Source organism: Mizuhopecten yessoensis, unplaced genomic scaffold, assembly GCF_002113885.1.
Source record: "Mizuhopecten yessoensis strain PY_sf001 unplaced genomic scaffold, ASM211388v2 scaffold6647, whole genome shotgun sequence".
Lineage (NCBI taxonomy): Eukaryota > Metazoa > Mollusca > Bivalvia > Pectinida > Pectinidae > Mizuhopecten > Mizuhopecten yessoensis.
The window spans coordinates 1,106,049-1,124,057 of NW_018406654.1; the positions used below are offsets into that span (position 1 = coordinate 1,106,049).

At 35.7% G+C, this 18,009-nt stretch overlaps 1 protein-coding gene across 13 annotated transcripts in view; it reads left to right on the plus strand.

Moving 5' to 3' along the window:
* Window positions 1-18,009, plus strand: part of LOC110452383 (talin-1-like) — a 179,057-nt gene that overhangs the window by 97,666 nt on the left and 63,382 nt on the right. For 12 of the 13 annotated variants that reach the window (XM_021500867.1, XM_021500876.1, XM_021500877.1 and 9 more), the window contains 14 exons: window positions 4,874-5,003; window positions 5,479-5,628; window positions 6,353-6,495; window positions 7,099-7,226; window positions 7,780-7,843; window positions 8,378-8,482; window positions 9,298-9,387; window positions 10,996-11,061; window positions 11,716-11,817; window positions 12,244-12,320; window positions 13,245-13,422; window positions 16,174-16,314; window positions 16,973-17,130; window positions 17,449-17,608. In XM_021500867.1, coding sequence (XP_021356542.1) covers window positions 4,874-5,003; window positions 5,479-5,628; window positions 6,353-6,495; window positions 7,099-7,226; window positions 7,780-7,843; window positions 8,378-8,482; window positions 9,298-9,387; window positions 10,996-11,061; window positions 11,716-11,817; window positions 12,244-12,320; window positions 13,245-13,422; window positions 16,174-16,314; window positions 16,973-17,130; window positions 17,449-17,608 — 1,692 coding nt within the window. The remainder of the gene's footprint in view (window positions 1-4,873; window positions 5,004-5,478; window positions 5,629-6,352; window positions 6,496-7,098; window positions 7,227-7,779; window positions 7,844-8,377; window positions 8,483-9,297; window positions 9,388-10,995; window positions 11,062-11,715; window positions 11,818-12,243; window positions 12,321-13,244; window positions 13,423-16,173; window positions 16,315-16,972; window positions 17,131-17,448; window positions 17,609-18,009) is intronic. The other variant, XM_021500878.1, reaches the window with a different exon arrangement.

The following is an 18,009-nucleotide window of genomic DNA, read 5'->3' on the forward strand; positions in this document are numbered from 1 at the left end:
GGGAGGCGTGTAATGTTGACAAGAAAAATGTCTTTTAGATTTAAAGTGGGGTAGAGCGATCAAGTTTCGGTGAAAGAGACATCCATACCTTTTCAATTTCTTACTCTGGTAAAAATACGAATTCATCCATTTGTAAATGTATGTCTGTCTGTGTCGGTGTTACGGCAAGTGTAATTAGTGGATTATAGCCCAAAATTGTATCATTCTTAAGGTTATAGTTTTGTGTGCGAATTGTAAGGATCACATTTTTGCGCAGGAATGTACTTTAGTAGAAGAACTTCAAGTTTTGTGATTCTTGACTTAATTATTAGCTGAATTGCAAGAATGCTAGTTTATATTATAAGTGGAATTTTATTACGACAAACATTTGAAGTGTTCATGTCAAAATTATTTCGAAAATAAATTGTTAGTCATATTTGACTTGTGTGAACAATTTTGATCTGCGTGATATTTTATTCAGGTTATTTTATATATTAGTTATTTAAAACATTTTTGCCATATTTGATTGTGGGAGTCCTAACATTTGATATTCAAAACTTGACCTTTGATCCTAGTAATCATAGACCTTTAATCCTTGTGACCTCTTGACCTTTGACATAAGGATAAAGGTCATTAACGAAGGTCATACTGGTGTACAAATTTTGATGAGGCATGTGATTTTTTTCTGTCAAGATCAATTTTCAAAAGCCCTTACGGTAGTCTCAAGTGCCGCGACACCAGCCCAGTAATGTTAGCCGTATAGTCGCAATTTAACCCTTACACCCCTATGTAACTTAAGTAGACTCGGCCATGCATTGATATGGATGAGTCCATTATGGTCTACAGTGGTGAAAGGGTTAAACACCAAAATGAGTATTCATGTAAATATTCCAAATATCCATTCACAGCCTTGATTATTGTATCTTAAAATATTTTGCATCTGAAATCTTCTGAGATTACAGCAGTAAGTATGAAAGGATAACTTTGTCAGTATATCGGCATTTCTAAAGTTAACGTTGAGAGACCTCTTCAATCCAAGTGCACACTATGTTCTACGGAATTTTTCATACAACAGTTGTATTGTGTATACTATAGATACTTCTCTATCATGTAAAATTACAAGTATTATGGCGAGTCTGATCCCGTTTTCTCTAATTTTAGTAATATTTCATTTATCTTGCCTATACAATCTTCCGTCATACATGTCCATGGAATTTCCATGGGAGAGGTTACACTTGTTCAGAATTAAAACCATAAATAAAATATGTTTATGTACACCCTGGGAGGAAACTGGAGAACCTGGAGAAAACCCACGTGATCAGGCAGGTGACCAAAAACCCTTTTTCACGTCTGATCGGGGAATCAAACCTCGGTTGCCTTGGTGAAAGGCAAGTGTGCTATCCATTGCGCCATCCGACCACCCGAATAATATTTTGTCGTGTTTTGCAACATCCCCCGTCTTGCACCTCCGTTATGATTCATCTTGACAATGAAAAATATTTTGTACCGGTTACCTTTATGTCCTCCCCCCTGTCAGGGTCCTCAGGACTTTCCCTTTAGTCACCAAGGCTAGTTAAAACTTCAAAGTTCGAGGATGCTAAGATCAAGAAACAGAAGGGTGTGGGGCAATGTTTAATTCAGAGTATGTTCACTTCCTGTGAATCAGGAAGAGCTCTTCAGTTGAAGGAGGTACAAATAGCCACATTAATGGGAACCACTTTGAACGTACATTTTTGAAATTGATGCTCCAAAGATAATTTAAAACTAAATATCTGAAAGCTCAATATATAATTATACAGATTTTTAACAATATATATTTATCTAGCGGAATTCAGCTACAGAGGTGTTGCGACAAAGTTTTCGTATATTAACTCATTCACCACTGATATTTCATAATGAGCTATTCCAACCTTTGAATTGGAAGAGTTCAATTGTGTCTTCAGGGGTGAATGAGTTGATATGTAACTCTTACCAGGCCTCCTTGTGTTCTCAACTTAACAAGATAGTGACATCTTCTTCCTCATGGACTTACAAACTTGTCACTCATCACGGGAATAAGGAAATAAACCTGTTCTGTTTTCAAGTAAAAGTAGTAAATTTCTGGGCGTAAATACTGAGATTCATGAGTTAAAATATAAAACATATTTAACCCGAACATTTTGCAATACCTAATTAAATAGCTTATTCATCAGGAAATAAAGAATATTCTGTTCATTATTTTTTTGATCTATAAATTAAAGACAATGCCGCCTCCGTGAAAAGACAATTCATCTTCCCCTAAACATGTTTAGGAAAGGATTGCTGCATTGTGACATCACAATAAGAAAATGTATTACCTGTGGTGATAGGTCTATTTCAATTGTTTAATTTAAAGTGCCAAATCCAAATCATGTGATTTATGTCTTACAAATATTTGTATCATTTGATGATTTTCTGACAGATATCTTGTGTAATATTTAACATGTTTGTTAGAGATGTCCGTGTCATGTGATGTCTCTGTCATAGAAAGTCTTACATCTTTGTCATAGAAAGTCTTAAATCTCTGTCATAGAAAGTCTTACATCTCTGTCATAGAAAGTCTTACATCTCTGTCATATCTCTGTCATAGAAAGTCTTACATCTCTGTCATAGAAGTCTTACATTTCTGTCATAGAAAGTCTTACATCTCTGTCATAGAAAGTCTTACGTCTCTGTTAAAAAATATCCTTCTTTTTATGGACATCTCTTTTATAAAAAAATATTTCTGAAATATGTACAATCTGTGTTACACAAGGGGGCCCCAATGGCGGAGTGGTTAAGGCATCTGACTGCCTTACGATCACTAGCCTTCCACCAGTAGGTCATGGGTTCAAGGCCTACGTGGGGCTGTCACCTGGTACTGTGTACTGGCCGCAGGTTTTGCTCTGGGTACTCCGGTTTTTCTCCAATGTAATCTGACATGTCCTTATCTTATTCACCCCTGAAGACACATTTGAACTCTTCCAATTCAGAGGTTGGAACAGTTCATTGTGAAGTTTCAGGGATGAATGAGTTAAATGACCATAGCTGTTAAAAGGACATAAAAACACAAACAAACCGAATGGAACCAAGTATCACACAAAGTCTTTCCAACTACACACAACATATTTGTCATAGAAAAGTTTTCTGTTGACAAATACCTGAATTAACCAGTAGCAAACCTGTTACAGAGAATAAAAATTGGTACTGGACTCAATGAAGGTTTTTGTTTCCAGGGATAAGGACTATTCTCCGTAAAATCTGTTTAAAAGGGACTATAGCTTTAATGAGGCCGCGGCTTATTACTGGTACAGTACGGTAACTGTTATAATGTCCTTCAAACCCTCAGGTTTCAGAACGGAAACTACTTCAATTTTACCAGGCAAAGTTCAAAAATCTCGTTGGCTTAGAATAGGCGCTAATATTGTTATACACTCCTTTATAACGAACAAGTTTTAGGAAGATTTTTAAAAATGTGATTTTGTTTCTAAATTTAATATTCCTATGTCACAAGTTTTTTGTAGCCTTATAAATATATATATGGAGCACTCATTCATGTTTATATTTGTTTGAGTGATGTTGGAAAAACATATTTTGTTTCTGAATTACTCCTGCCATGTAAAATCAAATATTTGATGTAAATCTGTGTTAATATGACCCTGGCAGTTGTGAGATGTTATACTTCAGTAAAGTTAAGTTTTTGTGAAAAACCCTGCCTGAATATGACCCTGGCAGTTAAATTTCAAGGATGTTATACTTCAATAAAAGAGATATAAGTTATGTTTTTTTTTAATGGAAGAATATAAATTATATTTAACGTTATCCTTTGTATTTATTTTTGTGACGGCTGATTTGTTTAGAAAATTAAACAGTTTTTATTTGAGATGGAATTTTAAAAAGAAACATACTTAGGTCTGTTACGATGATGTTTTAAATCAATCAGGCTCAAATTTGGTTAACACTGCACTTTTTTTTTTAATTATCTCAATCTACTAAAGTTTGTGTATGTATCCATATTTAGAAAAGTCAGTTACGTTTATTTGAAACAATTAAGACAAAATGTATTAAACTGTTGAGATTTTATTGATTGCAGCTGATCAGGTTCAGCTTAGGTTAACCCAGTACTTTGTCAATGTCTGAAATATAATTGGATTATTTGTACGCCAGCCAAACCTTTGTTAAGTGTGTATTTTGTATGCGGTGAAATATTGGCATTAAAAAATCGGAATAAAGATAAGTTATATGTGCAATCGTACTACCACCGTTCTATGAAGAGTTAACTCCCTTGTTTTGCACAGTAGCTGGGATAATTAATTGCACCATTTAGATATTTCATGCTTTTTCCCCCATTTTTCAAAGACAACAGGGAATTTTTTTCTTTTTCCTTTCTTTTGGTCACATTTTTTTATATCTGGGCAAATAAGTTAGATAAATATAAGTCGCAATAACTTGTTTCATAATTGTTGTAATATTCCGTCTTTTCGTATTGCAGAGTTACCTTTCCTTGTGAGCAGGTATTGAATGTTACGTCATTTGTTTGTAAGAGTAACGTCATACATTTTTGAGAAAACGACGTAGTTTTCTCACACAAACTAATGACGTAACAAACAATACCTGCTCACAAGAGCAGATAACTTTGCAATACGAAAAGACGGAATAAACAAACTAAAAAGTCACTCTTTTTCCAAGCTTTCGGGCTGAGAGGCCTTCGTCAGAGATTAAATGTCACCATACTACTATATACAGAATTTCAACAATAACATATTATGTTATGTTGTAGAATAGTTAAGTTTATATTTATAACAAGAAAAGATTGTCAATGATATGCGTACAAATCTTAAAAGTTGGGGACTGTTTAAGCATTTACCACATTTCATGAAGATTTTTTTTCTTTCAGGATTTACTGGAATACAGAAAGAAGTTGAGGATATTACAAATAAAAACTCTAGAAGGCAACCAGAAAAAATTACAGGTGGACGACAGCCACACTGTCGGTCAGCTTATGGTAACCATCTGTACCCGAATAGGTCAGTATCAGCCCTGGAATCTATCATTAAACTGTAAATTACTTTATTTTTGTGAATAGTTATTTTCGGACTTGTGCATGAAAAGACAAAATTATTTAAAAAAAAATGAAGATGCCATATTCCTTTGCTTAAATGTGTGTCAATAACTATGTTTGGTCTAAACCTGTTTAAAGTGACACTTTATAATCTGTAAACCTGTTTTATCTGACTATGTAAAGTAAAATCTGTTTAAATATCTGTCTATATAATCTATAAACTTGAAGAAAACTAAAAATAGCTGATTCCTTAAACATCTGTTAAATGCATATCAAGTTGTGCTATATGTATTCAAAAGTTATGAAAAGCTGTCGGAAAAATACCTTCAGGAATTAAGTCTCAAATGTTCTTTTAAAAAATAAAAATAAATGAGTTTCTACTGGTCCAGTATATTTACGTACTAAACATTGACCACTACTGTAATTATCTTTAACTCCAGGAATTGCCAACCATGAAGAATACTCCCTTGTACGTGACCTCGCCGATGATGAGAAAGAAAAAACTATGACGATCAAACGTGACAAATCTATCGCTAAGGACCAGAAAAAATTGGAGGAAATGAGGAAAAAACTACACACAGATGATGAATGTAAGAAAAGCTAAACCATCGGTGTGCTTTGATCAGAGAAAATTCTTGGTTGCTTTAATATCTTTACATTTTTCTACCAAGAATAATGAAGTTTTACAAGTACGTAATTGTAACTACTACATAAAGCATCATCAAGATTTGGAAAATCATGGCAGAAATTTTATTGAGAATTTTGAAATTTCTTTTTGATTCTGTCTGGGAGCAGACATTTTCACCGAGGAAGAAATTGTCCTCAGAATCATTAGAATTGTTTACTTGGGTGCTTACAGACAGTATGTGCTTAAAACCCTTTCACCACCGGAGACCATAATGGACACATCCATATCAATGCATGGTAGAGTCTACTTCAGTTACATAGGATTGAAAGGACTAATAAGAGGACAATCCTACTGTATTTTGAGATTTGGGGAAGTATATCGTGAATATACTATTTAAAATTTGGTTTTACTGGCGAAATGGAGCGGAGAAGTTTTGCCAATGATATATCATGGATATAAAATAAAAATTAAATATTCAACATTTGATAAAGCGCCCTTTCTAGCTAACATAAGCCACTCTAAAGCGCTTTATATATACTGTCACAAATTATTTTGATTGACCAATCAAATGCTGTGTTACTTTTCAAATAAATTATAGTTAAAGCTATTCTTTAAAGGATTTCAGATATTCACCTGTAAAGACGGAATAATTTACGTGTATTTTGTTAAATTTTTGTTATCCTCAGTGGAATGGTTAGATCACTCAAAGACTTTACGAGAACAGGGAGTAAACGATGAAGACACTCTGCTATTACGACGTAAATACTTCTACTCCGACCAAAACGTTGACCAGAGGGATCCAATTCAACTGAACTTACTCTTTGTCCAGGTAAGGAAGATGTGCACAAGAAAGTTATAAGGGGAGGTAATAAGAAATGTAAGGGGAGGTAATCAGTAATGTAAGGGGAAATAATCTGATTACATCCTCTTATAACATTTATTAATAGTCTCTTGTCTTTCACTGGGTAGTGATAAAAATCCCTATTTTTAATGTTTCAATACACACTTGAGGTTCAAAATCAGTGATAGAAAATTTCATGTCACTATTTTTTCTACTTATAACTTCAACTTGTGTGGCTGGTTTTAACTGTTCGCAGGTGCTTTGTAGCTTTGTGTTAGTGGAAACTTCCCTTTAGCTCTGTGGTAGCGTGGCAGACTGGGAAGCTGGATGTGACTAGTCAAATTGTGATAATAAGTGCAGTAGACACTTGATTTATTTAACCCATTCACCCCTAAAGTCACAGTTGAGCCTTACCAAATCACAGAATGGGCAAGTCTAGTTTAAATATGTAGGGGTGAATGAGTTAGGTTGTATGAGTAGTGTCTTTTAGAGAAAATTATCACTGTCTCTTTCTCTTCTTTTTTAAAACAAGATATGTTAAAATGAGGAGAAACCCTGTAATTATTTCCCACTATTATTTTTTTATTTCAGTCTCGCGACGCCATTTTGGACGGTACCCATCCAGTGGCCCAGGAAGAGGCGATACAGTTTGCGGGATTACAATGTCAGATTCAGTTTGGAAACCATATAGAAAACAAACACAAATCCGGCTTTTTTGAGTAAGTATTAGGAGAAGTTGATTCTGTTTCTCTACATGAAAAATAAACATAAATCAGGCTTTTTCAAATAAAGGAGTATGATATTACTTTTTCATATTTTCATCACTTCATGATTAAATCATATAATCCTAAGAGCAGAACTAGCAGAAAACAGTTTATTTCCTGGACAAATGTTGGAAGACTTAAAAATTTTCAAAGAGGCACTTTCAGTGAAACAATGGTGTAAACTATTTTTTTTACTTCAAACCAAAATGTAACTTCATGTTTAACATAATGTTTGAAACACATGTCTGTATTCATGTTACTTTCAAGCGTTTAGATGACACGGATATACTATAATTAAAAAGTCAGACCTTAAACAATTTCATACATTTGATCTGAAACGAGATACAAAAATTGATGTACCAATTAGGAGTGTTCTCCAGAAAGGGGGTTAGAGAAATTGATTTCCAAGTTGTCATGGGAACTGGACAAGTAGATTTTACTGAACCTGATTTTCATACATTGTATAGGTAAAAGCATTGCAATAAATTTGTTTCTCTTTATTTTTCAGGTTGAGAGAATTTTTACCCAAGGAATATTGTAAAATAAAAGGCATAGAGAAAAAGATTTTCGCAGTAAGTATAGTAGTTTATTGTCAGCTGCTTATATAAATATACTGTGAAAACTCATTTTACCAACAAGACGAGGGGTCAGATAAGACAGTGTTAGTAAACTTGTCCATTACAACATCTGGAGAGAGTCATTTTGATCAGGTAAGACGGTGTATAATTAAACCTGTCCATACCGACATGTGGTAAGAATAATTTTGGTCAGATAAGACAGTGTGTCTGTAAACCTGTCCATACTGACATCTCAATAGAATTGTTTTGGTCAGATCAGACAGTGTGTCAGTTTACCTGTCATCAGGAGAGAATCTAGTTTGCGAGGTCAGAAATAACAGGATGTTGTAATAGGCAGGTATCCTTTTAAGTCAGGTTCACAGATACAAGGGTTTCTGTCAAAGGTCTGCGAAAACGGCTTTTGATGGGCTGCAGTAACTTGTTGTTTACCTGTGTGAAAATTTACCTGTCATACACTTTGAACTTACCTGTGTATTAATTACCTGTCGTACGATTCACCTGTACTAACTAATGACAATTTACCTGTAGGAACACAAGAAATGGACTGGTCTGTCGGAATACGAAGCCAAAGCCAAGTATACACAACAGTGTCGTGCCCTGAAGACTTACGGCATCACGTTCTTCCTCGTCAAGGTAACGTAGTCATTAGTACGACCTGTATTAACGACCTTGGCTTCCGTATGCAACACACCATTTCATTCATTTCAGTAATAATTACCATAACTTTAGTATGCATAAACAATACATACACCTAATTTTTTTAGCCCAAAAACAAAAGATTCAAATATCCCGACCTCCCTACCATCACGTAACCCATATCTCGACGACGACATACCAATTCACACAGGATTGATTCATTCGTCTTCTTCAGATTGAATTATCTGTCTTTAAAATTGATTGGTGCTGACATTTCCTATTTGAGGGATCGGATCCAAAGGTGTTTTATTTGAAAGTGATATGACACTTGGAAAATGATAAAGAATGACTAAAAAATAATATGCTTTACTCTGATGCCAAAAAAATCCCCTTCTCATACTTGACAAATGTCCCTGTTCCGACAGAGACTTCCGATTTTGGACCCAAACATTGAACATTGTCAACCAGTGAATTTGCTAAACTACTTCGATTTTCTAAGATCTGATGATTTCATCCGAAAGAACAACCCAGAAGTTGGCTTTAAATGTGATATTTTTTCCCTTTGGGTGTGAATAGACACATTTAATTGATGTTTTTAATATAGAGCGTGTAAAATTGCCCATGCAAAAAAGTTGACAGCAAAATTTTCAGTTACGAAGGGCTAAGAAATATTTTTTTCCGGAACAGCACAAAAAAGCCTCTGTCACAAATAAATAAGCAGAAACTCAAGCCATGTTGTATTTTAGCTTAGAAAATGTAAACCTGGTGTTGATTGTGCGTTTGAAATATACATGTATGTATGTTTTCCACAGGAGAAAATGCCGGGGAAGAATAAACTTGCTCCGCGTTTGTTGGGAATCACCAAGGAAAGCGTGGTCCGAATGGATGAAAAGACGAAAGAGGTAAGTGTGAGGAAAATGAGGGAAAACAGTGTCACAGTAGTTCTCATTACACTGCCAAAACTTGTCATAGTAAAGAAATTGGCAGATTGGCTGAGTGGTTAACACTTCGGGCCTTCCATGCAGGCGAAGTTGTCGTATGCATGGAATATTCTAGCTAGATAGGATGCTATATCAAATTTTGTTGTATAATATTTATATGGCATTATAAAGGGGTTTGGTGATATATCAAGAAAAACTTAAACCAGGATTGGGAGAAATGGACCCATACAATTGTTGGCAATGTGCAGGATGAAAAAAGAGGAACTGCTTTTTTGTGAGGAAATTGAGGGAAATCAGTGTTGGGCACAGTCGTTCTCATTACAATGCCAAAACTTCATAGTAAAGAAATTGGCAGATTGGCTGAGTGGTTAACACTCGGGCCTTCCATGCAGGCTGCCCAGGTTCGATCCCCGAATATTCTAGCTAGATATGGTGCTATATCAAATGTTGTTGTATAATATTTGTATGGCATTATAAAGGGGTTTGGTGATACATCGAGAACAATTTGTACAGGGATTGGCAGAAATGGACCCATAAAATTGTTGGCAATGTGCAGGATGAAATAAGTTTTGAGATGTGTTGGGCTGCTGATCGATTATAATCGAAAATTGATTGGTTTGCCCTTTCTGATTCCAATTTTCGATTACAAATTCCATTACTGATGCAATCGGTTCATGATTGAAATCAAAGCATCAAATGTATACAATATAAAAATTGCATTGAAAGTCCTTTATTCTTATGAACTAAATGATTGACAAAAATGCATAAAAGTTGCTTGAAATCTATCATTATTAAAAAACGAAACCTTTGATGATAATCCTATTGCCCATCACTAGTTTGAGATTGGTGATATAAATTCAGAAAAAATGCAATGAAGCCATGTTCAGAAACTAGAAACATTTTAACTCATTCACCCCTGAAGACACATTTGAACTCCTCCAATTCAAAGGTTGGGATAGTTCATTATGAAATTTCAGGGGTGACCGAGTTAATATCAAAGCTTCTTCCTCTTGCCTTGTTTTCAATTCATTTACTATGAAAATAGTGTAGATGTCTGTAACTTTTCTTAGCTTACAAGATATTCTTAGCCTTACTGTATAATTGTTTAATTTTGTGGGGCTAATATTTCACGGTTGTACCAATCATGAGTTTTGGGCGGATTACATTTCACGCAACTTTACAAGGTAAAAACAGTGCGCTCAAGTTGGTACTGTTGTATTTTGGTGATTGGATTTATTTTACAAGTGCATTATCAAAATATGGTGATGGGATTTATTTTACAACTGTATAATCAAAATAACATAAAATACAATACTAAATTGGTGTTTAATGGTCATTTTTCGGCTTAAAAGGGTAAAAAGGTGTTTTCTTTTATCTGTGTATATTCATGGTACTGATATTCACTGGGCATTTAATTTCACGCTTTCTTTAGTGACCGTGATATTACGAAGTTAAACCCCCCACAAAATTAAGCAGCTATACAGTATATGCTATAGAGCTAACACTCTCTTATAAGCTGTGTGGGAAAAAAACGGTTAATGTTCATAATTTCTGTTTTTGTTTTTACAGGTCATGAAAACATGGCCCCTGACGACAGTGAGGCGCTGGGCCGCATCTCCTAACAGCTTCACACTAGTGAGTAGAATTACTTTTGTCGTTCTTCGGAAATGTTTCATCATTTGTGCTCCGGTTAGGTGGTAGACACTGAGTAAAGATTTTCACATCTACAGTAGTTCAGGAACAGAAGAGTTCTCATTGTGCTCTCAGCTGTGTGCTTTGTTTCAACTCATTCACCCCTGCAATTTCGTAATGAACTATTCAAACCTTTACATTGGAAGAGTTCAAATGTGTCTTCAGGGGTGAATGAGTTATTTGACTTACTAAATCATCAATGACATTTTCAGGAGAAAAATAAATTATCTGAGTATAAGTGAATTTGTGATCAATTTCAAATATGTCTTGCTCGAAATACTAAGAACATTTCCAGGATTTCGAGGAATTTCTTTCAAAGATGAATTTCAAATATTTAGTTAAAATCTTTCTTTGAAATTCTGTATGTCTGTAAAAAAATTCAACTTCAGTTTAACTTTAGCTTTTCTGTGCACTGTAAAAAAGATGGCTTAAAATTTTAATGACTTCAAAAATTATAACTCGGAATACAATGTTTAGTAATTATGCATGAAGACCAAATTAACACATGACATATACAGACCAGTGAAAGGCAAATACTTGACTAGAAAAAAAAATTGAAATGAAATTCTTACTAAAGTTATTTCCCTTTATTTACAGGATTTCGGTGATTATTCTGATGCCTACTACTCTGTTCAGACACAGGAAGGGGAACAAATTTCGCGACTTATCGCTGGATACATTGATATCATTCTTAAACGAGTAAGTGGCACCTTTTCAAACTGACATCTTATGAAACCAGATTAGTCTGTGGGATTAGTTGGCAGCTTGCAGGTTGAATGAAACGAACAGGTTGTGAGTGTTCAGAAGAAGATTAGCAATGCCAATATTCTCATTAAGCGGTTCATAAAAAGTTAAGCGGTCAATATTCTCATGAAGTATGTTCATTAAAATGTTAAGGAATGCCAATATTCTTTTTTATACAATGACCTTTATACACAGGTGATTCCTATAGGCAGTTGAACTTACAACATTGAGTTGTTAATAAAAAAGTAACTGTGTAGTAATATCAATTCTGTATTGAAATTTTCACAAACCAAAAAAAATTCAAGGGGTAACATCGGTACATTTCTTTTCATTTAAATGTTAGATTTGATTGATAATCAAAATACTGTGTCTATCCTACAGAAAAAAGCCAAGGAACACCTTGGGATTGATGGGACAGATGAGGCTCCAATGTACGAGGATAACGTCGCACCTGGACAGTAAGATCTGTTAGATTGTGTATTTTCACGGAAATTATATGACAAGTCCATTCAGGAAATATAATACATTTGTTACTCTTGGTGTGGAGAAACACAATTCTTTGTTTCTCCTAGATAAATTGTGTCACACGAGGGAAAAGCCCAAGTTAAACATGATTGATTAAAAGGAAACAAATTTTCATGTTTCCTACCACAAGGAAAAGCAATGTTTTATTATACAAATAATCCAACGGTAAAGATGATGAGGTTGACTGACAAATGTTGTCGTCATCTGCTTCAATCTTTCATAAATCTGTTGTGTTGGCTTTTATCCATTGCGTTGGAGAGGCCCTGAATAAGGGAAATATGATCGGGAAGGACCATGCATGTGAGGGCGACATGATGTTTTATTTCCCCATAATGTGATCAATATCATCCAATCAGGAATGCTGTTATAAAGATGAAGTATAATAATAATGACAATCATTAAGGAGTTTTGGAATACATTGAGGGAGATTGTTAAGAAACTGTTAGGAAATCGGGAACTGAAATTGTTAAGCCTGTTGTAACTGAGGTTGCAACTTAAATGGCAAGTTTTTTTATATGAAGCTTTTACTATCATAATGAACATTGACAGGAAAGCATTCTTCTTTTGAACAGATAACCCTTTTCTTAAGTAACTCTTAACCCTTTCGCCCCTATGTAACTGTAGTAGACTCTACCATGCATTGATCTTGATAAGTCTATTATGGTCTACAGTGGTGAAAGGATTAATGTAAACTTCAATTTTAAAACACCTCAGCGTACTGCATTAGTACAAAAACGGTTGATTATTTTTTCATTTTATTTTTTTGAAAAACGTATCCTAAACTGCTATGATACTTATAACATTGACTAGAAAATCATAGACATTGCAGGTGATTTAATCCATTTCTTGTTTTCAAGGGCTACGATTATCAAACAAAACCAGGCAAAGGTCAGCCATGCTGATCACATGTCCGTTTCCATGCCAGGGGTCATGAGGTCAGGAGTCGGGCCCTCAAATTTCTCTGCAGGATCAATGGACTCCATGCAGTCGAGTCAGGTGTCAAACTCAATGCATGTGCGGCATGAAAACAACCAGGTGTGTCTTGAGTTTCTATACCTTACTAAGCATGTAGATTATGGGGGTAGACCTTTGTCAGGGGGGCAGAGATTTTCAAAAAGGGGGCAGACCTTGGTGAAGGCAGCAGATTTGAAAGAGGGGCAGATTTTTGCAAATGGACCAGACCTGGGTGAGAGAGACAGAACTTGGGAGAGATGGGAGTGGACCCGTGTGAGGGAGGCAGAGCTTGGGAGAGATGGGAGTGGACCCGTGTGAGGAAGGCAGAGCTTGGGAGAGATGGGAGTGGACCCGTGTGAGGAAGGCAGATCTTCAGAGAGGGAGCTTTGGGAGAGAGCAATGGTTACTGACCTTGGTGAGAGCGATGAAGTTTGGGGGAGTGAGAAAGGTAGGGGGGCACGGCTTGGAGAACAGGGGGGGGACGAAGTGAAGGGAGGAGGGATGATGGGCTGGCCAGTGGGGTAGGGGGTGGTAGATCTTGGTGAGGGAACAAATCATACGGAGGGAACAAATCATACAGATTTTGGGTAGACCTTGGGGAAAATGAGGGGGCGATGAGAAAAATTGAAGGAATGTTGGAGGAAATTGAAAGAGCTATGAGAAGTGAGCGTATGAGGTATATGAAAAACTGAAAGGAATTGTAGGAAAAAACTGAAGGAGATGTTGTAAGAAAGAAGGGACTGTTGTAAAATTGAGGGAGCTTTGGAAACTATTCGAATGAGTTCTATAGGGAAAATTTAATTAAGATATCAAGAAAGCTGAAGAAAAGTAAAATAATTGGGGAAAACTACATAAAAAATATTCAGGGTCAGAGTTCAGTAAAACAATAATAATATCCAGTATGGCGTTAATGATACATGATCTGTTTCTGAGTTTGATTGACAGGCGGTCCTAGGTAGGTAACCTGTGTTTGACCCCCCCCCCCCAATGTACCTCTACTAACCCTAAACTGACTAGACCCGGTTTGCTTGATAGAGACTAATTAGTACTTGATTGCCCAACATTGATTTAATTTTATTTCATTTTAGTTGTATCCATTTTCTTTTGTTTTGTAGCGCAAGGGAACTAGGTATTAACCTGATACAAATTTAGTGAAAATATTTATTTGCATTTTGTATGTTTTTGTGTGTTATTTCAGTTATTCGCTAGAAATTAAAATTATCGGTTTCTTGAATGACTATTTGATGGGGCAAGTGTGATGCATTCAGGCTTTTAGTTGAATGTAACTTAAAAGAAAACGATCTACTTGCATTTTATTCCCTTATTGAAGGGGTTGGAGGAATTTAGAAATTGCTTTGTCAGTCTGTCCGTGTGTCCTTAGCTTGTGTACAAGATCTCCTCAGCTGATTCAGTTTGTATAATAATACTGTAACAAGAGAGGAAAAATGCACAGCCAGACCGGGGTTCGAACTGGGGACCCTCTGAACTCTAAACGGACGCTCTACCAATTGAGCTTCCTGGTCGCCGACGATCGACCCTGTCCAGTTCCGCTACAATACTATATCAGCTTGTATAATAATATCAAATTCAACCAATTATTAGATTTTGGTGGTCATCGGTCAAGATTAAAGTGTCAAAAGTCATACTTTACCACTTTGAAGTTAAAAGCTTGCGTACAAGATATCCCACAAACACCTCAACACATTTAGTTTCTGTTAACACAATAGTATGTTAATTTCAAATTCTACATCTCAGTAGATTTTGGTGGGCATTGGTCAAGATTAAACGGTCAAAGGTCACACTTGAATACTTTCAAAGCAAAATAACAACTTGAATACTATGGCAACATCAAGTTATTAGAGTTTGTCTAGGAAGGTTAATTAAAAGGTCAAAGGTCACATTTAACTATTTTTAAGCTCACTTTGTTCTTAATGTGTAAAATATTTTGAGCATCCTTGTAAGTGCCCATTCACCCTTAAAGTCACATTTGAACCTTACTAAATCAAAGACTGGGCAAGTCCACTGTAAATATGTAAGGGTGAATGAGTTAACCCTTTCACCCCTATGTAACTTTAGTAGACTCTACCATGCATTGATCTGGATGGTCCATTATGGTCTACAGTGGTGAAAGGGTTAATAAGGATATTAAAGAACCAGAAAACAGTATCATGGGAATAAGAAATCAAATATTTGTTTTACCTGTGACAGAGGGGGTACCCCTTGATTTCTAAAGGAAGCAGATTATTTGCCTGCATGACTGCATGTTGGAGTTCTTGATTGTATAAATTAAAGAGAGTCTTTTACAACATGCTATGTTACATGTTTTCAATATTTATCCTCTTGAGAAGGAAATGGATGATTATTAATGATATTCTCTGAAATGTAAATATCTGTTATGTCAAAGTTTTTTTTTTTTTATCTATTCATATTTCATCCATAATTCACCAATCCTACCAACATTTTAGTGATTTTCTTGTTATAAAATATGTTGATGTAAACAGTTTGCTTAGTTTATGTTGATTTACTGATTTTATAATATTAAAAAGAAATCAATATTCTTTTATTATATTTAGAAGAGAAAAAAAATCTGTTATTTACAATTTCGTTTTCTGACATACTTAGAGATACTGATATCCGACATGATATACTTTTCCTTCGATAGACACAGCGAGAAACAGGGAAACTTAGAGACACTGATATCCGATATGATATACTTTTCCTTCGATAGACACAGCGAGAAACATCCCTGTATCAGAAATGTAAACATAGAATTTCCCTTGTTTCCGTGTTAATACTTGTTTTCGTGTTAATACTTGTTTTTGTCACACATAGAGCCAGGGCGTCCATGAATTCTCCCTAACCTCCTCTCAACGTGCCCTCATTTCTTCGATCGATGAGGGCGTTTCGTCCATCAGACGTGACCAGTCGACACTGGACAGCAGAATGACCCTCCCCCACTTAGGAGACGACGCTGTAAGTATATATACACCGTTCTAATAACCATGTAAATATGGGGTCTGTCCGAAAAAACTAAATTTGGACACTACAGTACAATAGTAGGAAAATTATTGCAAGTGTAAGTTTGTTTTCAGCAGCAAAAGTATGTCTTTGTATAGTTTTAAGGGCTGGTATTATACATTTTCTGATTGGAGCCACTTTTTTTAGTGATAACTGGATAAGTAGAAACGGGATTAGTGGTGACTGGATTAATGGTGACTTGATTAGTAACAGTGTCTGATCAATTAATAATGACTGAATTATTAGTGACTGAATTAACGGTGACTGGATTAATGGTGACTGCATTAGTGGTGACTGGATTAGTAACAGTGTCTGATCAATTAATAATGACGGAATTATCAGTGACTGAATTAACGGTGACTGGATTAATGGTGACTGCATTAGTGGTGACTGGATATACTTTGACTAGATTTGTGACTGGATTAGTAGTGACTGGATATATTTTGACCAGATTTGTGACTGGATTAGATTAGATGTGATTGATCTGTAGTATTGGCTGTTATGAGTATGGAAGCCAGTTCCTCTTGTGGAAATTCAAATAGTTTTTACACTATGTTGAAAATGGCATTTATAGAACTACTGAAATTTGACTTATGTCTTGTGGGTGTTTTAGGCGTCCAACAAATGGCGCCAGAACCAGCTGGACTTGTCGCGCCAAAAAGTGAGCGCCCAACTTGCTGCCATGAACGCAGCCACAGCGCAACTGGTGACACTTTCTGCCGGGGATGACGAACCAGACACAGACAATGTTGGAGCAGCCGTCGCTCAAATGTAAGTCTGACAAACACAGGTCAGTGGTTTTTCTCCAGGTACTCTGGTGTTCCTCCACCACCAAAACCTGGCTCACCCTTAAATGATCATAGTTGTTAATAGGATCTAAAACACTAACCAAACTTCGAAGTATCTGAAACAATCGTCGAGAATTTGGAGGTATTATGAAGTGGAAAGTTTCAAAGAAATACAAATTTCTTTACCTCATTATATTAAATGTTCTAAAAAGGTTTTCAGATGGTTGAAAACTTTTATAAAGAAATTGGAGCTTAGTGTTGAATTTGCCTGACGTCAATTTCTTTGTTTTTGCCCGAATAGCACCTCCAACATGGGAGATTTCAGTCACGATGTTCGCATGGTGGCCGCCCTACAGGATGACGATGATTCGAGGAGCCGACTCCTCGGTGCCGCTAAGCAGCTGGCCGGGGCATTCACAGACCTTCTCAATGCTGCACAGCCAGGGCCTAATGCTAAAGATGTAAGATCAAAGTTCAGGCTTTCTCTACCTAGTTCTGATGATAAAACTGTCCATTGATTTAAGTTGGATGTTTTTCTACTAGAAATAGTTGAAAAAATACATGAACTAACCTTCTTTTATGGTTATCATTGCATAGTTGCCACATTTTTGAAATTTCCATAGGGGAAATTCTGTGCTCAGAATAAAAGCATAAATAAAATGTGTGTTTGTACACCCTAGGGCAAAAAACACTTTAAGATGGCATCTTTCAGATGAAATTATCATTTCTGTGAAATAGGAATAGGTAACCAAATGCACTAGTTGAAAATGCACAATTTTAGGGTCCAGAATTGGGTGTCTCCATCCAAGACAGGGGCATCAATATTGTACTGTGTGTATTCTGGTCAAAGGTTACTGTCCTT